Source organism: Falco naumanni, chromosome 2 (genome assembly GCF_017639655.2).
Source record: "Falco naumanni isolate bFalNau1 chromosome 2, bFalNau1.pat, whole genome shotgun sequence".
NCBI classification, from domain to species: domain Eukaryota; kingdom Metazoa; phylum Chordata; class Aves; order Falconiformes; family Falconidae; genus Falco; species Falco naumanni.
Genome location: NC_054055.1, coordinates 29363502 through 29377702, shown reverse-complemented (window position 1 = coordinate 29377702; position 14201 = coordinate 29363502). Strand labels below are relative to the sequence as shown.

At 39.9% G+C, this 14201-nt stretch overlaps 1 protein-coding gene across 1 annotated transcript in view; it reads right to left on the bottom strand.

Moving 5' to 3' along the window:
• Positions 1-2851: 2851 nt before the first annotated feature.
• FREM2 (FRAS1 related extracellular matrix 2) overlaps positions 2852-14201 on the bottom strand; it is a 140087-nt gene continuing 128737 nt past the window's right edge. The window contains exons 20-24 of the mRNA XM_040584275.1: positions 13998-14132; positions 9111-9237; positions 7525-7712; positions 6474-6620; positions 2852-4785 (exon numbers count right to left, since the gene is read on the bottom strand). Of these exons, the coding sequence (XP_040440209.1) occupies positions 4273-4785; positions 6474-6620; positions 7525-7712; positions 9111-9237; positions 13998-14132 (1110 nt within the window). The 3' untranslated portion in view covers positions 2852-4272. The remainder of the gene's footprint in view (positions 4786-6473; positions 6621-7524; positions 7713-9110; positions 9238-13997; positions 14133-14201) is intronic.

Sequence of the window (14201 nt, the reverse complement as noted above, 5' to 3'; positions counted from 1 at the left end):
TCAGTAACCAAAACAGAAGTAGTTTTATTTTTTCATTATACAAATGCCAAATATCACAGCCATAGACATAAGCAAAAAATTGTTCCAAATAAATATGCATGGAGAGATTTTTGACAGCTTGATAACAAATTTAAACACAGTAATTATTGTATAAATGGTTTAACAAATGGTATTACTGCTAGCAGAATAAGCATCTCCAGGGAAAAGAGGATTGAATACAAAATCTGGAAATAGATTAAATATATATATATAAAATATACTCAGTTTATTGCATGGATAGATAAATATTAACATATTTGTGCACATAACTGGGAATGAGGCACTTATTCAGGTTAGTAAAACAAGGCCACTTGTTAAGTAGAAGAGAAAATGTTAATAAGCCTCCAAAACATCTTGCTGAAATCTAAAACCCTGAAGCCATAATAAAAAAAGGCATGTGTTACAGATGTATTTATAGTTCACTGAATTGTAAGAAATCCAATTTCTTAGGAATGGGACAAATCCAGCAGGCCTTACTGAAAACATTGGGATTTTTTTTTCCAGACAGAGGACTTTGGTATCTGACTCATGAATCTCACTCATGCTTGTTCAGCTTTTCAATGTTTGCTTTGTGTTTTATTTTGTTATCACCAGTTTGCATTGTTATTTTATATATTGTTAGCAAAACGTTAGCCTGATAATCTACATCAACCTAAACATTTTACAGACTTGTAATCAGATGCTATTCAAAACAGTGATCAAGTTGTTTATCGTGCTAAATGCTTGGCTTGTAGAACACACGGTTTTGATGTGATTTTATAAAAAGAAATAATAATAATAAAAAGATTTGCCTGCAAAGCAACTTTAATGATATTTCAGTCTGTTAAAATTCAAAAGCAGAAAAATAGCTCTACTGATAAACACCAAATTTCTGTATTATATATATTTTTTTAAAACAATCTTCTCTGCTTATAAAAACCAGGCATTTTATAAATATTAAAATGTTCTATTATTTACATGTGTCCCATTTTGCTGTGGAATCAGACTGTTACTATCCAAACATGCAGGTTCTAGGAGACAGATTCTGCATTTCTCATTATCATAATGATTTCACACACAGGAAAAAAGGCAAATTTGATCTTATGTTACATTTGCAACTTAGTGGTGAACTTAAACTGAATATAAAAAGCATCTGTGGGTTAAGTCTTTGATCAATCTTGCACACATAATACATGGATCACAAAACCAGGAACTTTAATTAAAAGAGTAAATTAATGTCAGGTGACTAGGGAAAAGGTCTAATGCACTGGGCACATCTTGCGGATAATTGTTTTGGGCTAGAACCCAGATTAATTAAAATAAAAGATGACTGCATGATTTTAGTAAGGGAGTTTGACCCTTAGGTTGCTGCAAACATCCCTCAATTAAGCAGTCTGAATCACAGCCCTCAGAAAAACCTAGAAAAGGTAGGACAGATTCTGACCTGATTCGTTTGGTGAAAAACTGGTTAAATCTTATTAAATGAGTGAAGTGCTAACAATATAAATCCAGAGCATGAGATACCAGCATGAGTCCCTCTGTGCGCATATTCACACTGTACCATGAATCATAGCACAGCTATTCCTAGGCTAGTAGACCTCAACGTTTCTGAGCCCTTACGGCTCAGAGAACGATTGCACAGAACTACTGGGTCAGGTCTAGCTGTACTGGCAGAGCACCACAGCCAGGCCAGGAAGCCTTTTGGATGGATTTTTCAGTTCAGAGGCAGCACTGTGTGCTTGCAGCCAGGCTGCTTTCAAGTTGGCTTTTGCTTAGCTAACTCAGATCTCTGCAGCGTGGTGCCCATAATACCAATTGCCAAGTGTATTGCAGCTGAAGAGAGTTTGGGGGCTGCCCACGCCCACCACCACAAGATAATGAATGGGAACGGGTATTCTAGCAACAGCCTCAACACCTGATTCAGATTTTGTATCTTTTATATAGTTTAGATCCATTCACAACTCCATTAACTCCAGTGCTGTTTAACAACTTTGTTGGCAACATGACAGTGGGACTGAGTGCACCCTCAGCAAGTCTGCTGATGACGCCAAGCTGTGCGGTGCAGTCAACACCCTGGAGGGGAGGGATGCCATCCAGAGGGACCTTGACAGGCTTGAGAGGTGGGCCCGTGTGAACCTCATGAAGTTCAGCAAGGCCAAGTGTCTTGCACATGGGTCAGGTCAATCCCAAGCACAAATACAGGTTGAGTGGAGAATGGATTGATACCAGCTCTGAAGAGAAAGACTTGGTGGTGTTGAAGCTGAAAAGCTCAACATGACCCTGCAATATGCACTGGCAGCCCAGAAAGGTGACCAAATCCTGGGCTGCATAAAAAGAAGCGTGGCCAGCAGGTTGAGGGAGGTGACTGTCCTCCACTACTCTGCTCTTGTGAGACCCCACCTGCAGTACTGTGTTCAGCAATGGAGTTCCCAACATACAAGAGGAATATGGACCTGTTGGAGTGAGCCCAGAGGAGGGCCACAAACATGATCAGAGGGCTGGAGCACCTCTCTTATGAAGAAAGGCTGAGAGAGTTGGGGTTGTTCAGCCTGGAGAAGAGAAGGTACCAGGGAGACTTTATAGCAACCTTCCAGTACCTAAAGGGGGCCTACAAGAAAGCTGGAGAGGGACATTTACAAGGTTGTACAGGGACAGGACAATGGGGAATGGCTTTCAATGTAAAGAGGGTAGATTTAGATTGGACATAAGGAAGAAATTCTTCACTGTGAGGGTGGTGAGGCACTGCCACAGGCTGCCCAGAGAAGCTGTGGATGCCCCATCCCTGGCAGTGCTCAAGGCCAGGCTGGATGGGGCTGTGAGCAACCTGGTCTGGTGGAAGGTGTCCCTGCCCATGGCAGGGGGGTTGGAACTAGATGATCTTTAAGGTCCCTTCCAACCCAAACTGTTCAATGACTCTATGACTTGAAAGGACTTACTCATCTATAATGTTAGTGTGACAAATGGGACTGTCTGTCCTGAAGGTTATATAGCTTTCATAGCCAAGCATTTGGCAGGATTTCTTTGGGACAGAACAGGTACTGTCTGGATAACAACTGACATGGGACACAGCTGATCAAAATTTCTGTGGGACATGATGCTATTTAAATCAAGAACACTGAGAGAAAACTAGAGTTACTCTTGCAAGAGTAGTTACTCATTAAAAAATGCCCAACAATGCCCCAGCATGTTTGTCAAGATGTGCTGTGATTATGCAGTAATAAATACTACTTGATTCTATCAAATGTTAATGTTTTTTTCACTTTGTTGCCATTTCATATGGCAATTGACAATCACACGCTGGATTCAGTATCGTGATTCCTAGGCTCAGTTCAGGCAGAACCTTGTCCTCTGAATCTAACTCTATCATCTTCTCTAGGTGCTGAAATACTAATGTTTGCATTTCCCAGCTGTGGATATGCACTAAGAAATGTAATTTACCTTACAACACTTCCATGATCCATTATAAACTTAAGAGGACATAAGTGTCCAGTTTCTGTGAAAAATGATTTTTTTTCTGGATTTGTTGCATTCTTTGGCTTTATATAAACATAAATAAGAAAAAAAATGTCTCAGATTAAATAGCTGAATAAGAATTTGCAGAAAAGAGTAGGTATTACATCCTGTGACATGCAACTGTTTATAATGCCATGCTGTCTAATCTAGCTGTCTTTTGAAAAAAAATTCAGTTACACATAAGTAAAAAAAAAAAATAAATCACTGGTATAGCTTAAGTGAAGTCAAACGCTTATAGGAGGAGGATTCATGCCTAAGGCATTTCATCACCTTTCAGACTAATTGTCGACACTGAATATTTTGTGAGAAACAGTACGAAATACAAAGGGTGTAAGGATTCCTCCTCTCAAGTATTTTGTGTTTCTAAAGAAACAGATTTCCTCTCTTATTGTAGACAGGATATATAGCACCTTTGGATACTTTTTATGAAATGTCAGAAAATACAAAAAGAAAACAAAATTCTCTCCCTTACAATGCAGTTCCTTGAATTGCTGCTTAAAATTAGTGCATGATACAGGGACATCAGGATTACCTTTCGTGCAAAGTGGGAGATTCAGTATGGATTCTTCTATTGTTGATAATGGCAGCAAGAGTTCAGTATGAAAAATTTCAAGTACACCTAGAAGCATATGAACTCTTTATTCCTCATCAGTCACTGTGATCTGCTGCTAGCAAAGTGCAGTTCAAGGTTTTTTTATGAGGCACTCTGGAGACTCTGGCTTGAATCCTGCAGTCTTGGAATCAAACCTCTGAGCTGTCACTGGTGTAATTATACGGTAGCATCATTGGTTCATTGCTGCCTGACTCCTTTGTGGCTTCCTTCTTCTCAGAATTTTGTTTCCATTTTAGCAGCAAAATGATGGTTGCAATCAAGCAGATGGCAAGGAAAATGGCAGCAGCTCCACCAATGATTGTGACTACGCTGACCCCTTCACTTTGGTTATTCAGTTCTCTGGGGAGAATGCCATTGACTGCAATCTCCTGTTGAGGAACCTGTTTCTTGCTGGTGCGATCTAGTGCTATGTGCTGTATATTTGTTCCTCTGTTGTTCTCTACACCAATGTCTTTTGCGAGTTCTGGGTCTTGCTCAGCTGCCCTCTTCTGACGTCTCTGTGTGGATGCTCCGGGGCTCCCACCACTAAAGAGCAAGTGGTACTGGTGCTCCACGCTTCTTTTGCCAATTCCATGGTTAGCATTCTCTTTTGAACGTACAGTGTAGATTGTATGGACGTACCACTCCCTACCCAAAGACACCTAGAAAGACAAATACTTTTTTTTGTATTTAAACACAGACATGCCCAACCTGGACAGCGCTATACACAGAGGAATTCAACCACTGTTCTGAGCTGATTGTCTGGACAAATATTTTTAAAATCATGCACAGATAACCCACCTCTATGTGCCAATGTGCATCAGAAGAGTCATGTTTTCTGCCAAGATTTTAAGAGGGGGTAGTCTCCATTCCTCTCCATGGCCAGACTCTAAGGCTATCAGGTACAGATGAAGAACCATAGCTTTGGCTTTTTTTGGTACTGTTAGTGCCAATGGCTGTACAAAGAACCTCAGCTGTAGACAGGCTGCAGAAAAGGACCGTCTAGGTCCAACCTGCCAGCTAACTAGGCCCTGGCTGTGGCTCTGTTTCCATCTTAATATAAGAAAACAGTTTTTTACTGTGAGGATGGTTGAACATGGGAATAGGGAGGCTGTGGAGTCTCCATCTTTGGAGATGGAGACATTCAAAATCCAACTGGACATGGTCCTGGGCAACCTTCTGTAGGTGGCCTGCTCTGAGCAGAGGGTTGGAACAGGCAGTTTCCAGAGGTCCCTGACAACCTCATCCATTCTGTGATTGCACGATTCCCTGCAATCTGTGTGAGATGATGCTATCTCCCTTTAATTTGTCTTGTCTTTTCTGAATACATAATAAATCTGGCCTCCACAAAGTCCAGTGGGATTCTCTGAATACTATCTTAAAGCTGCTGGCTGATAATTTCAGTGGTTGAGTCCAAGTCCTGTTATTCTAAGAAATAACACATTTTCTATTTTACTCTTGTTTTTCCAAGTCTTTCTCAGGATATTCTGTTGTTCCTTCATATTCTCATTCTTTTGAGAGAATGAGGATCAAAAATCACAGCATTATTGGAAATGGATTCTTCATATAAAAAAATGAGATTTCATTTTCAGGGAGGCAAATTATGAAACCCTTTTTACATTGGTAAGTAGGCTGTTCTCTTAAATATTCCACTGCTTACAAGGAGACCATTAATACTGAAGGGGTCAGGAGTAGGATTAAAGTCTCCTCAATATTTTTTCTACTAATTTATACACTGGAGTTTGGCATGTAGTTTTGCAAATACTAAAGAGACAAATAACGAATAGACAATTCCTAGCTGAGTTATATAGATTAAAGGGATCAATGCACACTTTTGAAGGATTATATTTAATTAAACAGTAGTTGCACCCTTTAGTTGTCAGTTTCTAGGCTTTCCAGTGCTTAGATGTTTCACAATATGCAAATTCTCAAGAAAAGAACTGCACAGAAAATGCTGAGTATCAAACTAGATTTTGATGAAGTTCACTATAAATGCTTATGATTCTTTTATTTTTTGTCATTCACAAGTGAGATGGGAAGCAATAAAACAATGCTGTGTAACAAGAAACTTAGCAAGTTCTTAGAAGAAATGCGTAAGAATTATCTATATAATTTTGGGCTAGACTGTGGAATTAAGCAAAAGGAAAGCATAGTATCCCCACAGAAATCTTTTAATAACTGCTATAAATTTTTTATCTATGAATTTTTAAGTATTTATAATCCTGTTTGACTGTCATGGGAATCAGAATAAATCTTTCTGTTGGCTTCAATATGACTTACCGTTAACAATGCTTACACAGGAAGCCTTTCTTGGTTCAGTACTCTTGCTACTAAGCTACAGAAATCATACCTGAAATAGAGGAGTTGAATCTACTTTAAATCCATCAGAGCCTGGCTGTTTAACTAATGGAATTGCTTCAGGATCATCTATTGCAAGTTTTGCATTAAAAAGCAGATTTCCAAAGCTTGTGGCTTGCGTCTCCGGTTGAGCTTTGTCCTACATGATCACGGAAGGAAAAAAAGTTTGTAAAACACAGATTCATTTATTCTAGGGAAAACAGTTCTAATATTTATACACAATGTAAAAATTGTGTAATTTACACATTCTATTTTATGCAATCTGGTGTAATATCAAAAGAAAAGACATGAGAAGCAGTTGTGGTCACATCTGACTTGTACTAACTTCTATTTAATCTCTTGCCTGAAGGCGTTTTTGTTGAAATATGAGGGAGAAACACTAGGGAACAAACATAGCTACATTTCTGAAATAAAAAAGATATATAAATGTGGTATGAAATAAAAGTAAGACTCTATTTCTCAGTTTAAAGAAGCTACCTCTCATTTCTATTAACAGTCATTCATACAAATTAAATAATCATCTTACTTAAAGTTAACTCTCTAAAAGTTGGGCATCAGGTCTGTAGTCATCTAGGCTTACTCTAGAATTATTTTCACAAGGGAAATCACACCAGGAATTCTAAGCCAGCTTTAGAGTTATCTTTCTTTGCCTATTGACTACAGAGGCATCCTGGATGACTAACTTTACATTATACACTAAATTTTGGAAGCCTAAAGATGAAACAAATTCCAATCCTTAACCTGCACATGTCCTAAGACTCTCTCTATGGTCAATGGCTATAGACAATGCAGAGAAAAAGTCTATTTTGGGATTCTAACTTAGGCCAAACTCTAAACGATTAAAGTCCCCCAAAGAATTAAGAGTAGAACCAGGAGGAAGAAAGGTACAATACTGCCTTGATCAGTTCATATTAGTCTGGAGCTCAAGTCAAAAATTTGGTGCCATCGAGAATATTTTAAAGAATAGTTGGTTTTGGATAAAAAAGAAGTTAGAAAAAAATTAAAAATATATATTTGCATCCTCCCAGAATTAGAACACTTACCACAATCTTAAACCTGTACAGAAGGGATGGAGAATCAGCAAGGCACCCATATTCAGTGTTGGATGGGTTGTATTTGGGTACATATCCATCAGCTCCTGTGCACAGGAAAACCTTCTCGATGCTACAGTAGAAAGAATCACCCAGATTCTGCACTGGATCCACCATCACCCGGCCATATATGATATCACCTGTAAACAGTGTACACCGTTCACATCCCATTACCCTGGAGCATTTAGCACAGTACTAAGCCTGAGTTAATAAACCTAGCCAAGAAGCTTAGTGCAGTGCAATATGATTATATCCAAAGACACCTTGCTACCCAGCTTCCCCTGTAGGGGTGTGTTAAAGGCTGTAATCACAGGGCACACTCTTCCACGCACTCTGGGCCATGTGATAGCAGTAGGAGGCCATTTGCTGTCGCTGTAGCCTGAACCACTTCAGGGGCTGCTTTAATTCTGGGCTATACTGGGTTCTTCATTCAAGAAGTGACTTAAATAATTATGTACATTATGTACAACTCTGTATCAGATCAGGGTGTAAGTTTTGGCCTCCTGAAAATGCACTTTGTTGAAGAGATGGGTTTTTTTATGTCAGTAGGATCCTGTTTACGCTGTATAAGAGTTTATTTATAGTTGGTCAGACTGGCATACTGTACAAGGGAAATAAACATTATGAAAAGTCATAGAGACATTTTCTGAGATTTGGCTCCCTACTGTGTAACTGCATTTCAGCTGTCTGATAATGTTTAAGATAAGACATGCTTGCCAGACCTGTACAAATAACCTGGGCTGTTGCTATGCAGGCAAGGAAAGTGTACTGTGTGCAGTGGTCAGATACGTATGACAGAAAGTGGTTGGGAAGGCTGAGAATCTGGAGAAGGAAAGGAGAAATATTGTGTTGCTTTTACAACAATTTGGAGCAACTGTAAGGGAGACCAGATACCTGCTGTACTGTGCAAGAGTGTGCAAGTACTGAGACTGTGCAAATACATCACAAAAGACAGTCATGCATTCAAGGTGCTGGCACTCTACGAAAAAGAGGCATGTGAGGAAAGGAGAGGAATGAAATGACTGCTTAGGTCCACCGACAAATGTGTCAACTGACTCAATCTTTCCAATCTCAGCCCACTCAGTGGAGGACAGGGGGAAGGGAGAAAGCCTTGATGAAAGCACTGTTCAGTAGCAGCCAAAACATTAGCATGTTATCAACCTTGTTCTAGCCACAGATGCATAGCATGGCACCGTAGTGGCTGCTAATAAGAAAGTTAACTCCATCCCAGCCAGACCCAGTACACTCAAACGCAACACAGACTGTATAATATTCATTTATCAGCTAGGAATGTTCTTCATATCAGCCAACATTTATAAAGTGCTCAGTTTATGGGAAAAGGTACCAGCACTGTAACCCTCAGACACACCAGTTTCAGTGCAGAGTGGCCAACAACTCTGATGTAAATGTTGGAAAGGCAAATGCAAAAGAACACAAGCAACAAGCCCAAACCCTTGCTCCTATCTTGTTTTGACTGAAACAGGACCCTGATAGTGTGGAACACACATTAAACATGCATGAGGTGTGCACAATTGTACCTTCTGAGAAAGCAACATCGCTTTCTTGCCCAAAGCCCATTGAGCCATCAGATAGCCAAAGTGTCTTTTTGGAGAGGAGGAACATCTGGGTGTTCAAGCTGAACTCAGCCGCCACTGGATCACTGACCTAAAACACAACAACATAAGGCTCTTCAACAAGCATTGTTTAAAGACTCTTAAAATACAGCATGACTTTCTCCCAATGTACATTATTCATCAGCTCCCCAGATCTACATGCAATAATACAGTTTAACCAAAAAGACTTCTTTGTATTAGACCTATACTGTGATATATTTTATATGCATACAACCTTTGAGTTATCTGCCTCTGTGATATTTGATAGTATTCTAGGTTAGCTTCTTTCCACCTCATTTTTCCAGGTCCCAGCCAAAAAGGTGCCCAGGGCAACTGATGTGTAGGGGTAACATAAGGAAAATATTTCCCTCAATAACTTGTCTCCATCTGACTCATCACAGCCTGTTTTCTCTATCCCATTTTCATTCTTACATCCAAGTCTCACCTCTGCTACTGATCCTCTGCCAATTATTTCAAAGTACACATTGCTGAGGATTTAGTTGCAAGTGTCAGTTCTTCTGATGTGCTGCAGGACATCAGATCATGCATGTGAAAATGCACCAAACCATGTGAACATCTTTTTATGTTAATATTTATCTTTATATATTTGACACAGTTATCTATGGTTCCTCTTTGATTACATTACAAGAATAAAATAAATTAATACTGTCAGCAGCAGGTTCTCATTGGGCCATATAACATTAAGTCAGAAGGCAAACTATACAGGGACATGGCATAATAAAAGGGTAAGTATATACTCAACAGAAAAACTAGGGAGAGCCCAGAGTTCAAAAAGATGCAGTGTACTTGAGAAACCAATATGGAAGATGCACACATTTAAAAAGGAAACCAAACAAACCCAAAACAAACAAGAGGTCACTAAAATAAAAAAATACTGACACATATATGTATATTTATGTATACACATGTAGATGTGTGTGGAAAGGAAGTAAGGAAAACAGAAAAGAAAACAGTCTTGCCAGCGCATGGACAAGGGACTGATGGAATGAGATATAACAGTACCAACAGAAACTACTGCTGCAAGTTATACAGCTAACACATTTATTCTTCTTCAAATCCCTTTTTCACAACAGAGTCCCCAAATTATCAAAGCAACAGAATTTGTCAAGAAGAATGTATAGCTGAAATAGTTTTTACACCCACTGCTACCCTTCAGAAAAAGGAACCCTACCCCCATAGCCTTTTCACAGAAAAAATAATTTAAAAAATCATTTCCATTCTCTTGGAATGCTTCCTTCTTAATTCCTGGGATTCAGGCCCACAGCTTCAAAAATCTGACTGGCACAACAGGTTTCCAGCTGTGGTTCTGAAAAAGAATCATGCATGGCCTCATCAAGCTCTTCCTGGGCAGAGTAAATGTCCACTGAACAGGAAACAAGAAGTGTGTGTTCAGCTAAAGGCTCCGGACTTCAGCCTCACAGCTTACAAGAATGGTAAGAGCAATGGCATGGGTAAATACCATGCACGTAGCTATGAACACATCTTTTAGGCATCCTATTCTAAGCTATTAATTTTATTTCTGTTTTATGTGTAAGTCTCAGTACTGCCAGTGGCTGGCATAGCTGTTATTTATGACAGTAGTTTAAATGTAATTATTTTCATATGCATTTGAGCCATTTTAAACAAGAGTTCTTAAAAAATAATCTGTGAGGACCTGCTGGGTGAGATGAGTACTGTCACTTTATTTGCTTATTTTCTATGCACATCAAGTCTCATATGGATGACTTGGGGACAATGCAGGTCACTCATGGTAGACATCCCCACCTCCATGGGACTAAAGCCCATGAGATACTTGGTACCTCAAGAAGCAGAGAATTCTTGCGATGGCTCCATCCCAGGGCTGCAAGTATCTTGACTAAGGAAGTGCTACTGTCAGGAAATAGTCATGTACATTTAAAGAAAGGAGATGCTGAAAGGACTGGGATAAAGCAGAGCTTTGTGGTTGAATGCTGTTCGTGTTCAGGAAATCCCAGAGAGAGACAGTAGTAATACAATCCTCACTAGGGTTCCAGGCTACCCGTTTCCCTCTTCAGGGGCCACAGAGAAAGGAAAAAGGAGATGGGCAGATACATACTAAAGAAGGAAATGTAGAACCAAAATCTCTAGAGTGGAGACACCAAATATATTTCCTTCTTGATGTTTGATCCTTAAAATGGCCCCTCACTCATGAACAGTGAAAACAATTGTGAAGAAAATAAGAACAAAAGTTTTCAAGAAAATGAAAAGCCTCATTTTAAAAAGCCCAAGAAGATAATTCCGTACAGCAGCTGGAGCACTAGACCAAGAATTGGGAGAAACAACTGTTCTGCCCCATCACTTCATCATTAGGCAGCCAAAGTCATTTTGGTCCAGTTATGACACCTGCGCTCACTGACTTCATCGAAACATATAATGGTTTGGGTTGGAGGGCACCTTTAAAGATCATCTAGCCCAATCCCCCTGCCATGGGCATAGACACCTTCCTCTACAACCAGGCTGCTCAAAGCCCCATCCAGCCTGGCCTTGAACACTGCCAGGGATGGGGCATCCACAGCTTCTCTGAGTAACCTGTTCCAGTGTTTCATCACCCTTATAGTGAATAATTTCTTCATTATGTGCAACCTGAATCTACCCTCTTTCAGTTGCCCCTTGCCTTGTTACTACAGCACTTGGTCTCTGGTTTTCTTATAAGCCCCCTTTACATATTGGGAGGCCACAACAAGGTCTCCTTGTCTCACTCTCTTCTTCAGACTGAACAAACCCAACACTCTCAGCCGTTCCTTAGAGGAGAGATATTCCAGCCCTCTGACCATTTTGAGGCCCTTCTCCGGATCCACTCTAACAGGTCCATGTCTTTCTTGCACTGGAGACACCCCAGACTGGATGGGCCTGTGCAAAGTATGAGGTGTTGCCTAGTCTAAGGACCAGTGTCACAGTCTGACCATTCATGTTCACTTCTCTGTCTCTTGTTCCTTATTTCTAAAACAGTGGATAAAACAATGCTTATTCAGTTTTGCAGAATAACTAGAAGATCTTAGAGGTGAAGTGCTAGATATTGTCTACTGAATTTGTGCTACTGTACTGCTGTAATTGCTGCTTATTTGGGACCTGCTTTCAGTCCACATAGTCTTTCAATCTATGATGAAAGGGAACAATATCATGGGCCACAGAATCTCCTGAATTCCTTTTCCTATGGCATCTCAAGAAAAAGAGCTGGTCTTCGTTTGAAAATTATTGGTGATGGAGGACTAACTGGCCACAGTCCTTGGCGATTATGACACTGCTGCAATTTTGCACCTTATCCCTATTTTCAACTGATGTACCTGAAACTTCCATATGCTGTATTATTAAAGCTTTATCTGATATAATAACCCCTATAGTATCCATTTATTTGTTCCAAGGTAGTTCTTAGTTTTATTCATAGTTCTTAGCCATAGACTTCTTCCAGGTAAGAGTTAGGTCTCTTGCTAGGCTACTTTGCCCATTTTGCAATTATTTTTGCAGCTTTTATGAATTTTCTTTGAATTATCAACATCTTGTTTATACTAGGACCTCACGCAAGCTCTGGTTTAGCATTGCTGTGAATTGCTTTAGAGTTCCTAGAAGCAGATTGGAAATCCCAGACAAAAGCTGAAGTGCTGAACTAGTATAAATTCCCATCACTCCCTCCATTCAAACTTTTTCAAAATGTTTTGCTAATTAACTCTGAGAAGGCCGGTTTCCTGTCAGATCATGTATCATCTCTCTGCTTCGCCAGGACTTAATGCCATATCAGGAATCATCTGTTCTCCCATAGCTGGCATAATGTCAAATGAAAGCATAAAGACTGCATACATTCTCTTGTGTACTCTGGCTAATTCAACAGAAAAGTGATTGTGTATCCCTGACTGATCTGGATCGGATTTATACCGTAAGATGACCTAATAGCACACATCCATACTATTAATGAGCATGAAACCACAGCCACACTATTCCAGTATTAGTTGTACTGGCTCCAAACAACAGAAATGATACAACTTCCTCCTTACACACCCGAAGGTTATGCTAGCCCTTTTTATAAGACTGTAAACTGGCAGTTTATTTTCTGCTAACTATCCAACATGACCCCCAGATTTTTTCCAGTCAATGCTTTCTCAGCAGAGTCTATTTCTCCATGTTTTGTTCCCAGCTACAGAGCTTTACAGCTGGGCTTTGTGAAAGGTATGCTGTTTTGCCTGTTCCCATGTTCCCATATGATCCATACTGCTACCTACGGCTGCAATTTGTCTCACTCACTTTTGTGACTCTTAAAGCTAAGCATTTTAGCAGTGCTGGCTGTCTACACTTCCTTTATAGTCAGTGAAGGAAGTCCCGCCCTAGGCATGAAGCAATCTCCCTCTGGAGGTCCCACCAGAGAACTAGCTCTGATCTTTGTGTCAGATTAAAACCTTATGATAACATTTATGTTTTCCTAATTATCTGATAAAACTATTTCATACCAAAGCCAACAGACAAGTAAATAATTCCCAAGGTTAGTTCATATCACGGTATCTCCCAAACCAATGTCAATGAGCTTCCTATCAGCTATCAAAGATGGGCTGTGCATTGAGGACAAAAAACCATTTATACCCATGTTACTACATTAGCCTTTACCAGTTGGGTAAAACTGGTTAAACAGCAGAGGGGGAGCATGGGCAGTCCCACCAATTTAGGAACTGGTTTGTTTAAAAGCAAGTAAATTAAGGTTCTAGTACTATTGTTGTAAGACCAACAAAGGCAATTTGGGTATCAAACTGAAAAGGAAACATGATGAAGGTATCATTGTGATGGTACCTGCTGGAAACGGATATCCAAATCGAATGTGATCGGCTCTCTAGGATTGCAGATAACTGGTAGGTTGTACTCCTGATGTGGAGCAGTGGTACAAGCTATCAGCTTCACAGTGTATGTTCCAGAATAGTCTCGAACCTGAAAAGAGAGAGAAAGCTGTTCCACCAGCACCCTAACTAACAGGCTGGGGCAACAGAAGGCAGAGTG